The following is a 22,693-nucleotide window of genomic DNA, read 5'->3' as shown; positions in this document are numbered from 1 at the left end:
TGATGAAATAATAACGCAGTTATAATGTTTATTGTCACTTTTTTCTTACATTCTTTATCTCCTGTCTCCATGTTTTATTGATAGTTAAAAGGCGATCTGGTCAAAAGTAGTTGCCACAGAGAAAGATGGGCTTTGTTCATAACATTTCTTTGATTCATGGCGTTACCACGACGAAATTACTCAGAAGATGGATGTCCACTTCAAAGAAACTAATAGAAATGAAGAATAGAAGGATCTTTTTACCTACGTGTAAGAAAAAAGACCTGTTGCCTACACATTTGAAATTCTCAAAATTTAATCCTATTAGGTTAGGTTTCATTTCATCTATTTATAAACATAAATTCAAATGCAATCTACGTAGTTTTCAATTAAGTATTTTAAATCTAGAAATAAGCGACACTCACTCCACTATCATTAAAACACAAAGAACACTTGACAACCTAGATAAAACAATTAGAGGAAAAAAATTACCGTTAGACATGATCAATGAGTTCTATAGTTCACAAAATCGCAGCTTAGAAAAACAATTCCAAAGAATGAAAGCTTCTAACATTAAAAAGTTGAAAAATCTCTTACAGTCAAAATCAAACTCAGAAAGAAAACTAAACAGCTCTGACAAATCAAAATGGTTCGTAAACTTAACGAATGTCACTATACCTCCACAAGTTATTGAAACTATAAGTTTGGGACCAAAACATGGAATTTCCATAAAAATCAATGCAATACCTACATCTAATCTCATAGCTGATTTTGAATCTTACGCTCATAAAATTTCTTTGATGTCACGCAATCGAGCTAGAATTGATTTTTCTAATAAAATTTCCAACTTTAAACACAATCCACGAATAACAGGTAAATTCAACACCAAAGCACTCAACGCTATTAAAGACTTCCGAGCTTCTCACCCTGGTCTGTTGGTCTTAAAAGCTGACAAAGGTAACGCAACCGTTTGTATTACTCGTAATGACTACCGAACGAAAATGTCACAAGAACTATCAGAGGAAAACACGTATAAAATTGTCAAACATGACCTCACGTACACATTACAACAACGGGTTAACACACTAATGAATAGTTGGCAACAAAAAAATTTAATCACCAGACAAGTCAAACGTAGTATCTATACCAACAACAGTGTGCCACCTAGAGCTTATGGCTTACCTAAAATTCACAAAATTGATGTCCCGGTGAGAGTTATAGTGTCTTTTTTAGATAGTCCAACTTACAAATTATCCAAAACTTTAAACTCATGGATAAAAATGGGCCTAAAAAGACCACCTTCACATGTAATAAACAGCTTTAATATGGTCAACTCCATCAAGGGATTCAAATTACCACCAAATTACAGTTTAGTGTCCCTAGATGTAATATCACTCTACACTAATATACCGTTGAACTTGGTTATTGATTTGATAAAAAAACGTTGGCGTGAACTATCACCGAACATCCCTGTACCACTTGAACAATTTCTTTTAGCTTTAAACATATGTTTCGATGCTTCTATTTTCAAATTCGACGATAAGATATTTTCTCAAATTTTTGGATTACCAGTGGGCTCTCCCTTATTCCCAATACTAGCAGACATGGTCATGGATGAACTTGAAGACCACTGCACAAAAAAACTGCCGTTCTCGTTACCGTTTTACCTTAGATATGTGGATGACATATTAACAGCAGTTCCTAAAGATTACATCCCACAACTATTGAAAATCTTCAACAGCTTTCATCCAAGATTACAATTCACAATAGAAATTGAACTTAATAACAAAATCAACTTCTTGGATGTAACAATGATCAACAACTCGTACATCATTGAAACCGATTGGTTCCATAAAATCACGTGGTCCGAACGATATTTGAACTTCTATTCACATTATCCCAGATCGTACAAAATCGGCACAATAATTAATCTAGTTGATAGGGGAATAAGATTAGCCAACAGTTGTTATCACGAAAAAAATCTCAAATTAATCAAAGATGTCTTAATTAGGAATGGTTATCCGCCGGGCCTTTTACATAGAATCACCAATCAAAGGTACAAAAAAATCTGTGAACAAGACAACAATAACTCCTTAAACCCAACAGATAAAGACAACTTAACCTTCATTTCTATCCCATACGTTAAAGGTTTGTTTGAATCACTAAACAGAACGTTTAAAAAATATAACGTACAATTTGTAGGAGAAAATGTCAACGACTCAAGCTTGTTTTTTGATACAGGGAAAGATAAATTACCACTGGAAAAACAATCAAACTTAGTATATAAAATCTGTTGCAAAGATTGCAAAAAGCCATACATTGGACAAACTAGCCGTTGCTTAAATGTAAGAATCAATGAACTTAAAAACAACTTCAAAGATTCAGACGACCACTATACGGCTTTAACAAAACATGCAATGTCCTTAAGCGACCATTTTGACTTTGATAATGCTAAGATATTACATAAAGAACCTCGATATTATAATAGACTAGTGTTAGAAATGTATAACATCGCCAATCATACCAATTTTGTCAATCTTAGACAAGACATTGAAAATTTAAGCGAAATTTATATTAAATTAATCAAGGATATGAAGGCTTAGGCAGTTCAACGACCTCTTCATCATATAGTTAAGAACGACCTTCTCAATTATCTCACACGGTTACACATCTAATCACTCCTCTGTCTTATCTATGTTCAATCGGCGTAAGAAACGGTTTATTTTATTTACTCATATCCTTCAACTTTCTGTCGTCAATATTTATAACAGAATGTTATTGTATTTGAAAAATTGATTGTTTATATTTTAATCATCAACAAGGTATTCGTACGACCTTCTTATTTGTGTGATGTGAACGACCTCCCACTTAGCTCACACGTTTATATACATATTTGTTTACTTTCTTCTTTTCATCCACACTCATTCTCCACAAGCAAAGGGTTTATATTCCACCCACCCACTGTCTCCAACCCCTCTCAGTAACGATCTTTAGACAGAGTAGTTGCCTTTTGACCAGATCGCCTTTTAACTATCAATAAAATATAGAGACAGGACATAAAGAAAGTGAGAAAAAAGTGACAATAAACATCATAACTGCGTTATTATTTTATCAAATTACTTCTCACTGTTTATAACATTTGACTACTTTATATAAGGTTAGTGTCCCTTTGTTTCTATATACATAGTTCATTGTTAATTTTATTATTATTGTAATTTCTTATTATATATCATAATGTTGTTCCGACCCGGTACCAACAATGTATTACAATTAGATGTTTTCAATAGATGCATTAAATTATCCTGAGGATGACTCCAATCAAAGTCGAAACGTTGACAGCAAAAACTTGTTAAATTAATGACCTACATTTCCAAGATCCTACAAAAACACGAATACTACAAGGTCAAGATCATTTTTTCAAATTTGTAGACTATAGTCTTCGAAATGAAACCAGCCATCGTAGTTTGTAACTCAACGACCGTATTGAGTTTTTAACAATTTTGAAGCGACTTGAAATCGACTCAGCATCGACAGCTGAAATTTTAATTATAATTTTAGTATTTTTTATTTTTTTTATATTGAATGAGATCGTTTTAGCTTAAAATTATAATAATTTAACGAGTACTCAATGTGCGACTAACTCGTAAAGAAAATTAATAAAATGTATCGATTTTTAAACAGCCATCCTTCATAATGAAGACATGATTGATCATCTGCCCAAAAAGTTTTTTGCGTAGACATAGACAGTTTTCATTTGTTTGGAATCAACGGAGGAGTTACTTTCTGACAACTAATTGCTATATGCAGGTGTATAAAAAGTGGAAATACCTCAGATTCTTTTTGCTCCATGTCTTGCTTACATTCTGCATCAACTGTCTTGGAACTCGGTAGTTTATTTAAACTGTTGATTTTGTGAACTTGATCCAATCTGATCTCAGGCTCATTAGCAAGTTTTGATACACTGACAGCGTTCAACTTTTGGACGGTAGCTTTTGTATTCGTTGTTTTCTGACCGGATACTGCAATAATAAAATCATGTAAATCATTATCTGATTCCTCTAGAACAAGTTCTGAAAATTCACACTCGTGAGTTTAATCAAAATTTCAATTAATTGATTGATTGGTACTTTGAATTAATAGTTTTTTTCAACGAATTGATTAATCGACCCTTTCAACTTATCATTTCTATATCGATAGCTAAATCGGTTGATTAGATAAACAGTTAATGATGAACAGACCTAACGCGAAATATAGCTCACGTCTGTAATGTTAGCAGAACCATGTTGGAAAAATCGAGCATTACAGATACCATAATTAGGTGCTCTTTAGGTGCTAATTATTTGCCGTAATAAAAAAATAGGTGCTCGATTCGTTACCTATAAGAAAAGAATTTTCACTCTTAAAAATTAGGTGCTCGATTCCGTTACCGATGAAAAAGAATTTTCATTCTGAGCTGCTGACGAAATGTCATGCTGGCGGCGCATATTCTAAAAACGCGGAATATTGGCTATGGCAAAAATTGCTTTACGCAAGAATTAGGTGCTCTTTAGATGCTAATTAGGTGTCCTATTCAAAAATTAAGTGCCCGAATTCATTATCTTAAAAAATATATATCCACTTCGAAAAATCGTTAAATAATGACGGTAGAAAAAAATTGGTCTACTCAGGAATTGGGTGCCCTTTAGGTTCTGATTGGGTATACTATTAAAAAATTAGGTGCCCCATTTTCTATCAATTGCAATTGTTGTTTACGTACGGTTGCTAACGTAGAGTCACCCGCCTTGTGTTTTTTTTTTTTTTTTTTGGGTGACTTTTCACACAGAAAACTGCTGTGAAAAATATTCAATTTTTAGACAGTTTTAAATTATTTAATTTCGAAATAATGAAGGTATCTCAATATCCATATTTTCGTTTCTTCGAATGATCATTTGAAGCTTAGGTAAAAAGTTGTAAATCTCAAACTCAATTTTCATAACTTTTAAAACGTTTTTTGACAGATTAAAGTTTGTTTCAGACCAGTCATCCAAGCAGCTTCTTACTAATGATTTGACCAAATCGGAGAACTCATTGTTTGTTTGTTTTGTTGAATATTTCCCAAAAAATATAAAATTTGAGAATATTGATGTGCGCTGGGCTGAATCCGACGGCAAGTTATTAAATAAATTCCACTAGTACAAAACTAAAGTTTTCCAATCAGTTTAATTGAAATAATTCCGAAATAAGGGCTGTTAGCATAAAAATGTACACGTTTCTTGTTTGCTACGAAATTTCCTACAAGATGAAATGATTTCCAAACTTATAATTTCAAAATTAGAGATAAAAAATCGTTATTTTAGCGGCTTTGAAACAATATACAATTTCAAGAGATGGTTTTGAAAATCGTGGATTGAATGGTTCATTCCATCCCTAATCTATTTCCAAACCCCCATCCTTCTGCGTTTATTAGGTTGTGCAAGATGGGTGTTTGAACAAAAAAATTCAAATTTTCCAATCCGAGGTCCAGCATGAACGGGCACCTCCGTATAGGTCCTAATTTCTTGACCTAGAGTAAAACATCCAAATTTTTACAAATCGCCATGAAAATGATTTTTTCTGATATGTATTAACATTTTTGATTTTTTGAAAAATTTAATTTTTGTAAATCCTTGAATATTTCTGTTGCCTTTAGGAGTACAGAAATTTGAGGGTCAGATATGGATAGTGTTCGGTCGAACGAATAATCAGAGGTGCCCAGGCACGAATGGTCGCTCGCGCGTGTATACGAACACATGCGTCGCGCGGCCATAGACTTATAAGATAAACTGCGCGCTCTTATGAGCCGTTTGAAGACTCTCTCTGTTTTGTCTTGCATGTGTTTAGACGAGCATGAAGGAGGAGGGAATAGCGCGGGCCCGGCCGCGTCAGTCAAGTAGTCGAGCGACTCGGGGTCAGTCGTTCATTCTTTTTGGTTTTCTTTTCTCTGTGCGTTTCCGGAGAGATGGATAAATCTAAGGGGTCTCACTGCAATTCGATCGGTACTCGGATCTTGTGGTGTCTTGTATCTTCAAATCCTTCCTGATTGTTGCATGCTGGGGAGCCGGAATAACCTCGTAAGTACACTAACAACAAGCGCGGTACGTCCCGCCAGGCACACCGGCGCAGCCCGGTTGTACCAATGAGCAAGCGCAATGCTTGACGCAAGTAATCTACCGATTGCTTGTACATACTTGGATTCACACAAGGTAATCCTTCCGGTACACCGAATCAAGCGGTGATACCTGAGCACAAGCGCAATGCTTATACGAAGTCGCCAGCGACTTCATTTACCACGATTATACTGCACGAAACTGTCAAGACGCCCAGCGCAACTATATATAAATATAGAGATTCAATTCGGATGTTTCAAACGAAACCAGCAACCAATACAACTACACACACATATATATATATATATATAATGTCTCATAATCGTAGATTTCACCTCCGAAATAATTCAGTGTGCGAAATATATTTCATATGATAAATATCCTATACACATTGTAAATTCAACATTTGCGAGGGGTTTTTTCTCTGAGGTTCATACCTCAAAGATTTTTCTCTCTGAGCCATAATAAAACATAGAACTGATGGCTCAAAATACGTGTTTATTTCATTTATTCCTATTCCCTAGATCCTTGTTTTCTAGAGTTGGAAATCGTGACCAAATTAAAAAATACGATGCCTCGTTTTTATTAAAGAGGACGCGCCCCACGAAACAGATAGAGTTCAGAATCCCGCTTATTTTGAGAACAATACAAACATTATACCTCCGTAAAGCTGGCCTCTCCCACTTACTCAAAAGAATTTGAAAAACTCATAGATTAAAGAGTTATTTACTAGCTCTGCAATGCCTCAAACCGCGGTTTTTAAACTTGATCCTGTTACGAGAAAATCAATTTCGGAAAATGGGGGGACCAGCTTACCGGAAAGCTTGCCCCCCTCCCCCCAAGAGTAAAAAAATGTTGTCAATAATTTTGGCCACGTGAGAATGAGGACGTAATTAGGAGCTCCTGATATACGTTGGATACAATGTCGTGGATACAACCCCTATAGATGTATCCACGCCCAATCGCGATGGTAGGAGAGAAAAAAGATATTCAAAATGATGAGTACTAGCATGTTGTGCGACTTGTAAAAAAGAATTCACTGCGTTGAATTTTCAGGTTAGTTTTTTGATGATTGGAAACAAATCGGAACAGGGGGTGTTTCGGGGGCAGTAGGTCAAAAATCAAATCATACATATCCTGTTAGCTCTTGATTCGCTGAACATTTTGCCGTAAAAAAAAATTCACTGCGATGAATTTGAAGGATTTTTTTGTTATTATTTACTAAGGATTGAAAATCAAAAATTGTTAGGCGCTGGTATTTAAAAGCTCTAAATAACACAATCAGCACCCAAAGAGCACCTAATTCTTGCGTAAGGCAATTTTTTCCAGAGCCAATATTCCGCGTTTTTAGATCCTGCGCTGTTAGTATGACATTGCATCAGCAGCTCAGAGTGTAAATTCTTTCTTATCGGTAACAGAATCGAGCACCTAATTTTTAAATAGGGCACCTAATTAGTTCCTAAAGACCAACTAATTCCTGCGTAAGGTTCGATTGACAAAAAATTCGAAAACAACCTAATAGGAAATATGTTTAGTCATCCATGAAGACGATTGCAGGTATTTGCACAAACGAATGTATATGTGTATTTGTGCGAGGACGAGTTTTTTGTAAGCACGAATCCAGGTGAATGACTTGACCGATTTGACGAAAACTGGAGACAGAAAATTGAAGTATTCTAATCATAAGCTGACCACCTCAGAAAAATTGATTCGGATTAAAATAGGGATTTAGCGCTCATTAGCTGCTGATATGTTTCCCCATTCCCGAGTTTGTTCCTCGAACCACTTCGACAGAATCGATGACGATGCCAGGTAAGATAAATCGAGCATAGCATTATGAATTTTGCACCAATATTTTTTATGTCTGACACTGTATTTTTGGGAATTTTTTCAGATTTTTCGATTACGGCCATCGAGGTGTTCCAAAAAAAAAAATTTTTAAATTCATGACGCGCTCAAATTTATTTTAAAAAATCTGAAAAACATTGTAATTGCTTGATAGAGTGAAAGTAATGATAGGAAAAATCGGGAACCAGATTTGAGGGGTCGAGGGTCAGACCCAGGTCGAAATGGTATGGAATACCTCGTATATGTATATGTCAGAGAAAGACCGGATGACACTCTCAAACTACGTGTTTGGCGTGTGGAACGCATTTTGAACCACCGTTTATTAACAAGACAAAACTGGAAACTTCAACTAACAGAACTTTTGAAAGAGATTCAATATTTTAAATATTTGATCGACACGTCACCCTACTGTGCCGGCATCACCATCATCATTTTCTTTTAAATTATAAAAATAGGGTATTTTACGATTTCCGGGATCTCGCCTATTCATAGCAGTTTCGGATAGGAAATTTCCTCAGGATTACGGCAGTTTCAGCCGGGCGCGTCTCCACCTAGCGAATCGAAGAATGCTCGCTGTTCTTAGTTCTCTAGGAGCAGAGGGTAGGAGTGAAATAAAATATCTCCCGCGGACAAAACTCCCCTGTAAAGGGTGTGTCATTTCTAACTGACCCGACACGATGATCGGTCTCTGCTGTAACCCACTGGGAGTGTCCGTGCCCTGTGTCGATTATTTCCGACGATGCAGGCCACGGCTGATGTGAGCTTGCTCTACCGACGTGTGAATTACAGCAGCAGATCAGGAGCCAGTCACCTCGGACCTTGATCAGGAAGTACGCAGTGAGTGCAGACATCGAAATCTGCACCGCCCCGAGCGAGTCCAGTCCGTACGTGTGTCCCGGGACTGGCTAAGTGTTGACTAGGCCCCAGAATACTGAGGTCTGAGTAATATCTCCGAGGGTGTACCCGTTCCTAGTTATAGCAACCCGCTCCTCTCCGTACGATGCGCTGGTAAAAATAAAGTGTAAGCACATTAAAGGAAATATATAAGAGTCAAAACGGGCCTCATGTCCAACAAGCAGCGATTGAAACAAGCGCTGAGATGAAGAGGAAGCAAGCGCTGGAACGCTTTGAAAAGCTGACCAACGAGTTACAGGAGTTCGTCCAATCAAAGGTCAATATCCACAAGGAGATAAAGACCAAAACAACCGGTGTAGCTAACGCCCTTTAAAGGTTCATTAATCTTGATGATGATTGGCAGGAAGTACAACGGCGCGCTTCCCGTGTTACACCGGAGAGAAAAGACGCCTCAGCACTACCACCCAGCCAATTAGCCATTGGCGTAGTAGAAAAAATGGATACTAGAGCTGAAGGCGATGACAGTGAATCCAACGCCGGAGATACAAGCGATACCAGGTCTGGAAAAAGGAAAGAGCGAAATTCTCCTGATTCAACAGACAAGCAGGCGAAAAAAAAGAAGTACTCAGGAAAAAATCCTCCTCAAAACGAGGTTCTGAAAAACGTTGGACAGCAGAAGGCGTTTGCCTGGCAAGTAGTCCAAACAAGGAAGGTCAAGAAAAAACAAAACAAGGAACAGGCTCCAAAGCAGCACACCTAGCGACCACCAAAGGAGGACCCGCCGGTGTATATGCCGAGAACACCGCGGAAATTCACCCGACCTGATGCACTGATCATCCGTCCAGTTGAAAAGGATAAGTGTACCGAGATACTCCGCCGGATCAAAAAGGAAGTTCATGGTGACGAGGTCTGTTCCACGGTAGAGAAGATCAACAGGACCAGGACTGGAGACGTGCTTATCACGCTTTCAAAGAAGAGCACCGACAAAGGCAGAGGGCTATTGAAGGGGTCCTAAAACAGGATGCCAAAGTCATAAGGCAGGGGCCTCGAGACGATCTTGATATCCGGGACCTGGACGACACTATGACAAGGGAGGACATACAGACAGCCTTGCAAAAGATAGGTGGAGAGAACTGCGAGATACCACTTGCGGCAATCAAGATCCGTAAGGCCTATAGAGGTACTCAAACTGCCTTAGTAACACTGGCAGTACCAACAGCTCAGAAGGTACTTGGCGAGCATGGCAAGATCAGGATTGGTTGGGTCAATTGCCGAGTGAGATCAGTGAAGAGACCCACGCAATGCTACAAATGGTGCCACTTCAGGCATATTGGGGCCCAATGTAACAGCAAAGCAGACAGGTCAAGAATGCATTAAATGCGGACAAGATGGTCACAAAGTAGCTGATTGTAAGAACTCAGCTAGATGTGCACTATGTGCTGAACATCACGGCATAGAGAATACCGCCCACCATGCCGGCACTAGTAGATGCCCGGTATTCAAAGAGGCACATCTGAAGATGCAAAACAGACGAGCATGAAGATATTACAGCTAAACCTCAATCACTGTGAGGCTGCGCACGACTTGCCCACGCAGACTATGCGCGAACTAAAGCTAGATCTAGTACTTATAGCAGAGCCATACGAACACCTGAGCACCCAACCTTGGGAATCGGACAGCACCGCAAAGGCTGTCATCTGGTCTTGTGAAAAATTTCCATTCCAGAGTGCGGTCAATAATGGAGAAGCTGGTTTTGTAGCAGCATGGGTGGACGGTATTTGTTTCTACAATTGCTATGCACCGCCTAGTCTCACGGCTGAACAATATGCAGATTTCCTTGATCGACTAACGGAAGATGCGAGACAGTACTCTCCCGTAGCAATAGCCGGCGATTTCAATTCCTGGGCGGCAGACTGGGGAAGCAAGGTCACTGATGCACGGGGAAAAGCACTACTCGAGGCTATGGCTACACTTGATGTGGTCCTACTCAACATCGGAGATACACCAACGTACACTAAAGGAGAAGCAAGCTCAATTGTCGATCTTACATTTATTAGCAGCAGTTTAACTAGAGGAAGCTATTCTTGGAAAGTAATGGACACCTATACAGCCAGCGACCATAGGTCAATACTCTAGGAAATATCGACTGGCCAGAATCCCAGAAGAGCAAATAGGCAAACCAACACAGTTAGGTGGAAAGTGAAATCTTTTGACTCAGGTGCCTTGGTAGTGGCCTTAGACAGCGACCCGATCACCACTGGAAGTGCTGAGGAGAAGACGAAGGAACTAATGAGAAGAGTTTCCCAGGCTTGCGACGCTACCATGCCTCGGAAACGTGGCATGAATCAAAGACCTTCGGTGCACTGGTGGAACGACACCATTAGCGTTCTTCACTCAGAGTATCTCAAAAAAAAAAGACTATCCCAGCGTGGCTATCGACGACCTAGCTCTGCAAAGCTGGTTGCAGAGTACATAAAGGCACGTCGGAATTTTAACAAGGCCATCAAAGACAGCAAGAGACATTGCTGGAAGGAGCTCATCGACGAAGTGGAAAAGGACCCATGGGGAAGACCGTATAAAGTGGTAATTACCCACCTGAAACGCCAGCCAATACCGTCACCTACATGCCCGATACTCTTACAGAGGATCGTTTCTGCGTTGTTTCTACAACAACGTGAGTTTAGCTATCCACTAGTGCAGTGTGAGGAAGAAGACATTCCACCTGTCACTTATGAAAAACTGACGGAAGCCTGTAATCGTGGTGGGAATAACAAAGCGCCGGAATTGGACGGAATCCCAAATATAGCGCTGAAAACAGCTATCAAAGCAGCGCCAGCATTATTCCTAGACACTTACAACTCATGTCTTGATGAAGGAACCTACCCCAGAAAGTGAAAGCAACAAAGACTTGTACTGCTTCCTAAAGGGAAGAAGCCACCAGATGAACCGTCATCTTACCGACCACTCTGCATGTTGGACACAGCAGGTAAGATACTAGAATGCATAATCCACCAGAGAATCGAAGCAGTGGTCGAGCCTCTCCTGGCGTCTAACCAATGTGGATTCCGAAAAGGACGATCAACCCTAGACGCTATCAATCTTGCCGCCAACAGAGCCAGGGATGCGATCGGAGGGAAAAGATGGAAAGGAGGTACGAAGAAGTACTGCTTCGTGGCTACACTTGACATCAAGAAAGCCTTCAACTCCGCTAACTGGGACTGCATCATGCGGGCCCTCGAAGAGAAGAACCTACCGGGATACCTGCGCAGGATAGTAGCTAGCTACTTTGGAAATAGGGTCCTGAAATATGACACGGAGAATGGCCCAAAGCAGTATGATATTACTGGAGGTGTACCATAGGGCTCAGTTCTGGGACTTTTGTTATGGAACATTATGTATGATGGCCTACTGAGACTGACATTACCAACGAATGTCGAGCTGGTGGCATATGCAGATGACGTAGCTGTGGTGATCGTCGCTAAGCACTTTAAGGAAATAAACCTGGCATTCGACATCACGTTCAGACGAATAAACCAATGGATGGACACGGTGAAGTTGCAACTAGCCAAACACAAGACCGAAGCAGTGCTCATCACCAGTAGAAAAACAGTGGAAACGATCAGTTTGGAAGTTGGAGAGCAAGAAATCACATCGCAACCGTACATCCGGTACCTGGGAGTGATGCTTAATGCCCGACTCAACTTCAAGCAGCAAGTAGAACACGTGAGTTCCAAAGCATCAGTCGTAAGAGCAAGCTTATCACGGTTGATGCCGAATGTTGGAGGTCCGAAGCAGAGTAAGAGGTTATTGCTGTCATCAGTGATCACATCAGTGCTGACCTATGGGATACCTATTTGGGCGGATGCCTTAGGAACCCAAGAATCGTGAAGGAAAGCAACACCAATACATCGCTTGAGTGCTCTGAGAGTCGCCAGTGCTTTCCGCACAGTTTTTGAGGATGCGGTGTGCGTTATTGCTGGAGCTCTGCCTATTAAAGTCCTAGCGGAGGAAAGACGGACCCTTTACCAACGAAGGGGGTCAACTACACTGAGCCCTGATGAACTAAGAACAAAAGAACGGCAACATAGCATCGCTCGACGGCATTCGCAGTGGGCTGCCGCAATAAACGGTAGGTGGACGCACCGTCTCATTCCAAGGATCGACGCTTGGCTGAATCGGAATCACGGTGAGGTCAACTACTATCTAACGCAGATGTTGTCAGGATACGGCTGCTTTCGAGCATATCTTCACTGCTTTAAGCACGATGATTTTCCGGAGTGCCCGACCTGTTCAGGAGTCCCTGAAGACGCGCAGCATGTGTTTTTTGTGTGCTCCTGTTTCACTATGCTGCGAGATGACTTGGGACCTGTCCTCGAACAGTGAATTCAACCTGAGACATTAGTAAGTGCGATGCTTACATCGAAGGACGCCTGGAACGCGACCAGCGCATTTGTGACGGAAGTGCTCAAAGACCTGCGCTCCACGGAAAGAGAGAGAGCCAAAACAGTTATGCCTAGAAGATAGAATCAATGACTTCAACAATTAGGAGAAAGAGCGAGAGCTAGATCCTCTCCATGTGAAGTAATGCCTAACGGCGGTTTCCGCGGGGATTGAGAGGCCAGAGAAAGAGGAGGGTTTTAGTCGGTATTAATATCTTGGTCCGACATACCGGACGAAACACTTAGCCTGATGATACGTAAAAGTATTTTCCAAACCTCTATATTAAAAAAAAAAAAAAACACACACACACGCACGCCCCCGCCCGCAGGCACGCACACACACACATACACACACAATAATGTCACCGTCGCTGAATCCATAACTATCCGAGATTCTATTATTTTTCCGAGTTTATAACGCGCCGAATGTACGACGAATAATAATTATACATTCTACAAAATAATATGGAGTTGTTTTGACTAACAAAAATTGATACAAAAGAGAAATAACATAAAAATAAATTTGGTTCAAACGTTAAGCTGTCCTGGCTTATTTATTATCGCCTTTTTTCCCGCTTTTTTTAATCTATTGATGAATTTGGTCGCTTTGACTCGAAATTATCGTGTATACTATTCTCCTCTTTAGTCAGGCGGGTGCTTTACCTCGGCTGCTCTACTCTTGCAACTATATCTGAGTCAGGCGGCGCTATGCTCGACACTGCTCCTAACGTCCGTCTATTGAGCCAGGTCCGGTCTTTACTGGAACGCTGCTGATCGGTACTGCTCAGCGTGGTCCTTATACCGTGTGTCCATGAGGAAAGTGCGCACCTTATGCGCGTGCGTCAAGTCGTTCGACTTTTATTGACTAACAGTTACCGCCTGATTGAGCAGCCGACGCAATACCAATAGCAACTCTCAGAAAATGGTCAGAGCCCACAGGTAGTGGGGGGTCCTAGGGACATTTTCTGACAGTCGCGATTGGTATTGCGTCGGCTGCTCAATCATGCGGTAACTATCAGTCAATAAAATTTGAACGACTTGACGCACGCGCATACCTTATGCGCACTTTCCTCATGGACACACGGTGTACTCGGTCTATTATTCCGATGTTGTCGCCTCGTCGTGTGTAGAAGTTATCCCGCTCATGTTAGGTTGGTTCTGCTATGTTGATCTATCATGCGTGTATTCGGTTACGTATACGAGTATGTCGTGTAACCGGTACGTTGCAGTATATATAATATGTAGATGCAGCCGTGATGGTATTACAGCCTATATTCGGTTCGTAACCTGTCGACCACGCATACGTAGGAAAGATAAGAGAAATGAAGGGAACTAATATTGAGGAGTTGAATAATTATTGAGATAATTGATTGATTGTGAAAGATCTGAAGAGTACAATGAGAAGATGTGGAGAAATTAATTGTAGAAGGAAAAAGGCGAGAGATCAGTATAGATTCGGAACGAAAGATGAAATTTAGATGTTGGTCGAATAAAAGATGACTTGAGAGTGCGTATATGGACGAAAGGATATAAGAGGTTGACTAAGTTGGTTGGCTAGATGAAGTTACCTAACTAATGTTACTATAACCAAACATGCTTAGAAAAAATCGTTACTTCGAACCTTTAGTAATGTCTGAAATTTAGTAAGCCGTGATAAACATACCATACTGTTATTCTGAAAAAACCGACTTCTTGAAGTAAATTCAGCAGTAAAGGGAGCATTCTACTAACTTGGTATGGGACCCGAAGTAGTGAGGTAATAATCAGAAGAGAATGCAGGATATGAGATAGCTGTGAGAGTGTGGGAACAAAATCTGAGGTCTGGAGAACTAACATGTATGATAGAGACAAAAAAAAGTTTGAAATTTTTTTTTGTAACTGCATGGGAAGTTCGACATCGTGCAAAATAAAGGGTGCGCGCTATGATACGCAAGTCGACAGATTCCACAACAGTTCCAAAACTGTTAGGTAATGTTGAAAAACTATGTGATAATGTTTATTCCCGCACACTAACCTGAGCAAATCAAACGTAAATCGGACATGATAAATCGTGACTACCATCACGTCTGCTGTAACTACGTTTACAATTTTCTCGAACTTCCCATTACAGGTGTTACAAAAAATAGTACACAATACGCGTGCGAGTACACGACCCTCGCACTCGTGTTTTTGTTACCCTCGCTTCGCTCGGCCAGCAAATTATACTCGTGCAAGAATCACGTACTTCAATTCTGAGTACATAACTAGTTAGCACAAATTCAGCACAACTCAGCACGATCAGCACGATCGTAACAATTGTGAAATTTTGGAAGTGCTTGGCTGGGTGCTGATTATTTCGTTTTTTCTTATATTTTTTTCAATATTTTTCCGGTACGTTCCGATTTTTTATAATTTTTTCGAATACACAGGGTACAGCACAAGTGCTGGGCTTATCAAATTATCAATTTCCTCGATTTTTTGATAAACCGTTGAAGTTAGGAGAGGCGGATCCACGGCACAAGTAAGCACAAGTCTAACATAACTCAGCACAATATTTATAATTATTATTTTCAAAAAGTGCTGGGCCTCACACACATTCTAACCTCGCGTTCATCTGCATCAGTGGAAAATAAAAGAAACACTGATGGATGTTTAATTTTTTTTTTTTTGCCGAGCCCCCCTAAGCCCTCCACCGAGGGCTTCGCTTCCTGGACCCTTTTGGTTGCATTTTCAAACTTTCCTACCTATACTATTGAATTCTCCATATTCTATTCGCTCCGAGTTCGCTACGTAGCATAACCTAACAATATGTAATTCGTAATTTCAAACATGCGTTTTCACTCGTTTTCAATACATTTGTCGTAGAAAATATCGTATGCACCATGGGAAGGAAGTATTTCTTGTTTCGCACGATATTCGCAGAACGAGTTGTGAGTCGAGGACGCGATCAGCGCTCGACAAAAAACGCCCTCTTCCTTCCCTAGACGCATAATATACTATTATATTATTTTCATGAAAAACAAAAGTTATAATTTTTTTTTTTTAATTAATAAATAAAATCAAAGCAATATGATCCTTTATTCAGAAAAAGTAATAAAGAGGAAAAAGTATAGGTTTTTCGGTGAAACATTGAGAATCGATTCATTTTCTGTAGAATCGCAAGTTCAAATTAAATGGGACGTGACAATTTTTCATGCCCATCATTTGGTTGTAAAAGCTTGTAAGTTTCAGACTTTTTCATCTTACATTTCCGAAATCATCGCGGGAGCTTGGCGAACAGACCGATAGACCGACAGACACACGGACATTTCTCTAAAAACCTGTTTTTCGGATTCTAGAGGTTCGAAAACGTAAAGATTCGGCGAAATTAGAAAAAGTGATTTTAGACCGAAACCAATACTTTTCTTACATCACAAAGGTGATGAAAGGTAAAAACCGTCATATATATCGCTAATATTTGTCGCATTTCTTTGTTTATTACAACGATTTTTTCCTCATTACCATAAAACAACAAGGCAGCTAATTTAATTGTAATTTAAACTACTAATTTTCAACTCAACAGCCATTTTATAAATGTAAATATACACAATAACAATTTGATGATATCGTTTTCATGATTTAAGGGGGGAGACCCAGTAAGCATTTTGAAAAAATCGATTTTTTTCCATTTTCTAAAAGTACAATATTTCAAGAGTATTTTCCGAATAATTACATGCAAATCGGACCGTTATTCGCGAAGATATATAAATTTGAAGGGCGCCGTGTCTGACAAAGCTAACCGGCGCTCCCTCGAAAATACTCGAGAGGCAAGGGTAGCTCGTCATCAACGAAAAATTGCTGCAGATGCAGCTAACAAAGCGGAGGAATGCGCAGTGTATGGCCCAGAAATAGACGATTCAATGAAAGTCACAAAATAAATTTTTATATCTGCATGCAAATCGTACTCAAGACTTTAAACGCGTTTTTCTCGAAACCATGTTTTCGACGTCGATGATCACTGTAACTCGAGAACGACTTTACCGATCGGTTTGAAATTTGTCTCACTTATTATATACATAGTTGTCCTTCGGATGAACGAAGGATTTTTTTTTTCTGGACAATTATTTTTTTTTATAGCCAAAAATGTGAGTGAAGTTTTGTTCAAAACAACACTTTTGACTTTCAACGTCCGCTATTTTCTGAAAAATTGAAATTTTTCGAAACCATTCGTTCATGTGGAGCATTATATCATTAACTAAAGATCCCCCCCTCTTTTGTTGGATTCAGATGATCCATTGTAGCGCGAGAGTGATCACCGCAATGCCCTTTTTTTTGCAGACGTCTCGCCCATTGCCTTCTACCGGCTTATTTTTAAATATTTGTCTTTGAAACAATTGTAATGTGTACTTTAAATATATATCTTTCATATGAAAAAACTGTTGTTAGAAATTATTTTGTCGTTTGGCCAAAAAAAAATTCGGAAACAAAGCCTTTTTTTGGGGCGTTCCAACTGGGTCTCCCCCCTTAACGTACTCATTAAGAAACTGAAAAGGTTTATCCAGTCAAACAACACTATCATTTTATGATTATTAATTAATCAATTCTTCATTTCTTTTTGATTTCGATAAGTTCTTTTATCATAAGCGGCGTTTTTCAACGAGAATAGTTCAAAACATAACGTTGAAGTTCGCAACGTTAAAATAACGAAATATTGAAGAAAAATCATTATTCACAGATTCAGAAATATTTTAAAGCAGACAAGTTAGCAAATTATGAGTATTTTTTACTTCAGTGTAGCAAAATAATAATGTTTCCCAAAAATACATCGTTACACAAGTGTTACAAACTTCACTATCATTTAAACACATGGTTCTTTTGAAACGTTTCTTTGGCTTGACGAGTGGAAATTTTTGAAGTCATAACAAATTTTCATAGTAGCGATAAAATTATTAATTCAGAAAAGGCTATGAATAGGAATGAAGGTCCAATAGGAAACTTACCTTCCAGGAGCTCTGCATACTTTTTCTTCTTATGTTTAATCTTCTTTGGCGTTGTTTTATCCGCAGTTGCCGTATTTGTACTTGTCGTTCGACGATGAAGAGAACCATTTCTGAAATCTGTCCAAAAAATATTCAAATGTTTTACATATGTAGCATTTCAAGTTTAGTAGACTACGTTTTCGAATGATCACCACCGATTTCAACCTTTACGGATGATCAGCTATTAAATGCCACTTGTGTATGTAAGTCTCAGAACCAAGCTAACGAACACTGCGATTTCGCTGGCTGTCTACCGAGGGTAACAGAAATGCCTGTATTCCTTCAGAATATCCAGGACATACGTTATGCACATTTTTAGATTTCTTTAAAAATTAAAAGAAAAAATTTCAGAGTGGGTTGACTACTTAAAGAAAGAAAACTTTAAAGACAGCATTTTTGAGTATCACTTTGATGTTAGGTAGAAATATGAATAATGGGTTCAAAGTCTGTAAAATTAACTACAAGAATTATTGTAAACAATTGAGCATTCCACAATGAACAACTGAGAAGACGTGATAGCTGCGGAAGAAAATTGTTAAATATGAATGATCAAAAATCTAGTTTGAATATATGCACCAAAAAAGAGCAAGTTTAGCCTTGTGCGATACATATCGATCGAGTACCTGCTTACCCTCACTTTTCGATCTAATTGTAAGTAGCAGCGTCGCCAACCCTAAAGAAATTTCCTTGGATCGAAAAAAATTAGAGTCCGTTCAAAGATAAAATAAAATTTGTTTTCTTATTAAAAAATATTGTAGTTTAGGCCGAAATCTAGATAAAAACAGAAGATCTATGACGAAATCTCAAGACTGATAGCAAAATATCTAGAAATCAAAACAACAGACTAAAAGTCAACCAATTGTGAGGTTCCTCAGAAAATATTCACCAATTAGATAGCGCCTGCAATTTTCAAACGCACTTATTTGACAAGTTGGTAATTGAAAATAAAAACATATTATACAAGTAAAAGTTCCTAATATCGGTATATTTACAATTCAGATTGTTGTAGGATATAAACCTTTCTGTGTTACCTCGTTCGGTAATTATCATTATATATTTATAGCAAAGTTCTCTACGTTATAAAGCGAAAAAATGAAGTATATCATGTATTTCTGTATTTATTGAGTTTCAATACCGTCGAACATCACTGTTGAAAATGTGAAATATGAAGAGTTATTGTGGCACCAAGTAGACATCTGAAGAATTATTGTAGTGCCATCTAAATAAGGAATCTAAAGAAATGTTTGGGAGCCATTTAAAGAAATATTCGTCTGATAGGTTGGCTAGGCTGCCAAGTAGTAGCGTTTCGATATACCGTTAAAAGAAAAAGAAATGTAAAAGACTGCTCGTTCTGAGTTTAATAAAGTAATCTGTTAATAATAATCTTGACATCCTGCAAGATTTGTTCTCAAAATATCCACGGACCTACAACAGGTTATGGGCCCAGCCTCGCAGTGTGATATTTTCGGGATTGCGTTCTGTTTTGCACCTAAATTTCGAGAAAATACTTTTTGAGGTTATCTGGCCGCGTCTAAGAGGAGATGATCGAAGAAAAAAATGGAGAACGAATCAACTAGAATAACTGAATTAAAAGGCGTCGAGAACTGGTCAACCTTGAAACTTCAAGTCTCTTTATTGCTTAAAGCTACTGGAGCTTATGAAGTAGCTTATAGAAGTCTAGCTCAACCTCAAGCTGAGGGAGAACGATCTACACGGATCAAAAAGGAATTATCAGCTCAGAAGATTATTGCTACCAGTGTTGAGGATTCGCCATTGCTGCATATCATGAAAAGTAGATTGCCGGCAGAAATGTGGAGCAAACTTCATAGTATATGTATATGAACAACAGAATCAGACCGGCATACATATGATGCACCAGAAGTAGTATCAAACAACGAAAGATCCGTCAGATAATATGGCAGTCCATATAGCAAAAATTGAAGTTTTGTTGCATAAACTCAAAGCATTAGGTGAAATCATTTCTGATTAAATGCTCATGACCAAAATTTTCATGACTTTACGTGCGTCTTTCAACTACTTCCTCACAGTGTGGGAGTCGACGGCTGAAGAACATCGCACGCTCAGTAATATGGCTCAAAGGCTGTTGGCAGAAGAGATCAGAATGAACACTCAAGAGGAATCTGAGAGTCGAGCATTCGCTGCGTCAAAGCAGACAGGCGGATCTGAAAGGTACCAATAACCTCGCCCCGAAAACGAAAGGACCAACAGAGATCGGAGCACAACCGCTTCAAAACGCAAACCAGGTACTTTTAATTATTGCAAAAAACCAGGACATAGGAAACAAGACTTTTTTAAATTGAAGAAAATAAATGAAATAACAGAAAAAGAAGAAGCTTTAATTGGCATGTCTTTTACTACGTTGCAAGCTGAGAGCTCGAGAATATCGATCTGGTTTATAGACTCTAATGCGACTGATCATACGTGTAAACAGAAAACTTGGTTTGGTGAATACGAAGCATTTCAGGATCCATGGCCTATAAATCTAGGAAACGGGCAAACTATACAGGCGAATGGTAGAGAAACTATCAGTCTTAGCTTTTGATGGAAATTACTGGAATCCCTAGCACCCCAGGCTGGAGTGCCTCTTGTTCTAGAATAACATTTTAACCTTTTTTCGACTGGAGCAGCTCTGGATAAAGAAATGCGACAAGTATCAGACGCAGAAAGCTGTGAGGGGTCTAACCGAATAAGCATGTCAAAAATGCCCCCGAAACTTTTCAGCTGGGAATAGGGGCAAAAGATATGTCATCCAAAGGAACACATTTCAGCGAAATTTGAACCTTCTAATGTTCCTATTTATTGCAGACTGTCAAGTAGTGCATTTTGGCGTTTTTCCTTTTTTTCTTCGACCTCATTGGAGCTATCGTACTAAAAAAAAATCACAAACGCGGAACTGGTCAGAATACGTAAACAAAGTATTTTTTTAACCCATCTTCGCGTTAATTCCGAGTAGAAAAAAATGAAGAAGTTTTCTTTTCCTGTTTTCACTATGATAAAATAAACTTGCACCAATCATTATTTTTTAGAAAGAATATGAGCTCAAAGTACAGAACCTCTAATTTTTTCAGATTTTTCGCATTGGTGCGCCATTGTCAACAAAAATAAGAACGGCATTTTTTACTATTTTTCCGGGGTTGTTCAGTATCTGGGTATTCTATGGTTGATTTATTTCACTTCCAGGCATGCTCCTCCAAATTTCCGGGATGAATTTTCGATTCAGAATCCTACGGCTTTGGAGCAATGCAGAGCAAGTTTTCACCTGTCAAAAATAAGCTCCCCGTCAAGTTTTGGTTTACGTTTGAGCACTATTCATTTGACAGCATTGTGGTTCTGGAGCAATGTTCGGAACAACTAGAGCAGCTGAGAGCAACCGCGAAAAAATCACTTTTTTAAAAACGGGGGCTGGTGTGAAAAATGGTTTTTTTATGTTTATTTGTTCAATTTTGGGTTTGCCGAAATACTTTTGTGGAGCAATATAGAGCAACTTCGGAGCAAACCAGTACAACTCTTTAAATTCGAAAATTTTGAAAATGGGCGGCTAACATCCCTTACTTGCCCAGAGGACTCCATGAAATGCAGGGCTCTAGGCTCAGCCCAACGAGCCCATGCGAAAAAAGACCCTGTGCGACTTTTTGATACTTTGCATACATCTAAAATAGCATTAGAGAGAGCACTGTTCTCAGTATTCATTGAGACAGCAGTACCCGCGAAACACTACAGTTTTTCCATGCTTCTTGACTAAAAAAATGAGTAAATGATTTAATGAGAAGAATTTCACACACATGGGGGCCATTCAAGAATTAGCTAACTCATTTTTTGCAAATTTTTGCATTCTATCTTTAGTGATAACGATTGGTAAAATTTACTTGTTTTGCGCCTACGTAAAGCTGCCCCCCCCCCCCCCCTACTTGCTCAGAAAAATTTGAAGAAATGGTCGATTGAAGAGCTATTTATGAGCTCTGTAATGCCGTGAATCGCGATTTTTTAACTCGTTTCTGTTACGAGAAAACCAATTTTGAAAAGTGGGGAGGCTTACCGAAAAGTTAGCCTCCCCAGAGTGAAAAAATTTTTTAGAATTATTTTGACCACGTCAGAATTAGGAACTAATTAGAAGCTCTTGATGTACGTTGGAAACAAAGTCGTAACAACAACCCCTATGGATATATCCATGCCCAATCGCGATGAGAGGCAAGACGAGAAAAAAAAAATCGAAATGATGAGTACTGGCATTTTGCTTCATTTATTCATAGCTTTTAAATACCAACAGTGACAATTTCTGATTTTCAATCCGCCCCCCTTTCAAAATTGATTTTCTCGTAACAGAAACGAGCTCAATAATCGCGGTTTGCGGCATTGCAGAGCTTATAAATAGCTCTTTAATCTATGATTTTTTCAAATTTTCTTCAGCAGGTAGGGAGGCCAGCTTTAT

At 39.0% G+C, this 22,693-nt stretch overlaps 1 protein-coding gene across 8 annotated transcripts in view; it reads right to left on the bottom strand.

Moving 5' to 3' along the window:
• The window catches only part of mtRNApol (mitochondrial RNA polymerase), a 102,298-nt gene that overhangs the window by 78,090 nt on the left and 1,515 nt on the right, over window positions 1-22,693 (bottom strand). For 7 of the 8 annotated variants that reach the window (XR_011176576.1, XR_006882085.2, XR_006882084.2 and 4 more), the window contains exons 2-3: window positions 18,205-18,321; window positions 3,808-3,998 (exon numbers count right to left, since the gene is read on the bottom strand). Coding sequence is in view for 3 of the 8 variants with exons in the window: in XM_046616178.2 (XP_046472134.1) it covers window positions 3,808-3,998; window positions 18,205-18,321 (308 nt within the window). In the remaining 5 variants the exon portion in view is untranslated. The remainder of the gene's footprint in view (window positions 1-3,807; window positions 3,999-18,204; window positions 18,322-22,693) is intronic. The other variant, XM_046616179.2, reaches the window with a different exon arrangement.

Source organism: Neodiprion pinetum, chromosome 3 (assembly GCF_021155775.2).
Source record: "Neodiprion pinetum isolate iyNeoPine1 chromosome 3, iyNeoPine1.2, whole genome shotgun sequence".
NCBI lineage: Eukaryota > Metazoa > Arthropoda > Insecta > Hymenoptera > Diprionidae > Neodiprion > Neodiprion pinetum.
This window is presented reverse-complemented; position numbering and strand designations above follow the sequence as displayed.